A 456-nucleotide genomic window follows, 5' to 3' on the forward strand; every position below is an offset into this window, starting at 1 on the left:
GGGAAAAGCCAGTCGCCACACACAGGCACACGCAGGCCCGGCGCCGCGCCCTAAGGAGAGCAGCACCCACAGCCAATTGCCATGACAACCCCGAGGCTCGTTCCACTTCCCCACCCAGCAGATCCCCCTCCTCCCTGCGCTGCAGCCAACCGGCTTGAGCGCGTCCCTGAAGCGCACTATAAAACCTGCGCCAGTAGCGCTGGGCGTGAGCACGAGCGCCGGACCTGGGGCGGGCGAACAGCGCCAACCTGCAGCCTAGAAAGTCTCGTTCAGTAAAAGCGAGGGGAGAAAGCCCGAGCATGCAGAGTGTGAGCCTCTGTCTGCGAAAGCAATGCCTTTGCCTGGCCTTCCTGCTCCTGCATCTCTTGGGACAGGTAAATGTTGCACCTTTAAGATGCCCCTGTTACTCTGCCCTCCTGCTCGCTCTCCGGACTCGCTCCGGCTACTGTTCCTGCT

General features: G+C 62.1%; 1 protein-coding gene across 1 annotated transcript in view; it reads left to right on the forward strand.

Annotated features, from left to right (window-relative positions):
- Window positions 1-222: 222 nt before the first annotated feature.
- The window catches only part of CCN3 (cellular communication network factor 3), a 10427-nt gene continuing 10193 nt past the window's right edge, over window positions 223-456 (forward strand). Inside the window, exon 1 of the mRNA XM_006140051.2 lies at window positions 223-374. Coding sequence (XP_006140113.1) covers window positions 300-374 — 75 coding nt within the window. The 5' untranslated portion in view covers window positions 223-299. The remainder of the gene's footprint in view (window positions 375-456) is intronic.

Source organism: Tupaia chinensis, unplaced genomic scaffold (genome assembly GCF_000334495.1).
Source record: "Tupaia chinensis unplaced genomic scaffold, TupChi_1.0 Scaffold000017_1, whole genome shotgun sequence".
Lineage (NCBI taxonomy): Eukaryota > Metazoa > Chordata > Mammalia > Scandentia > Tupaiidae > Tupaia > Tupaia belangeri.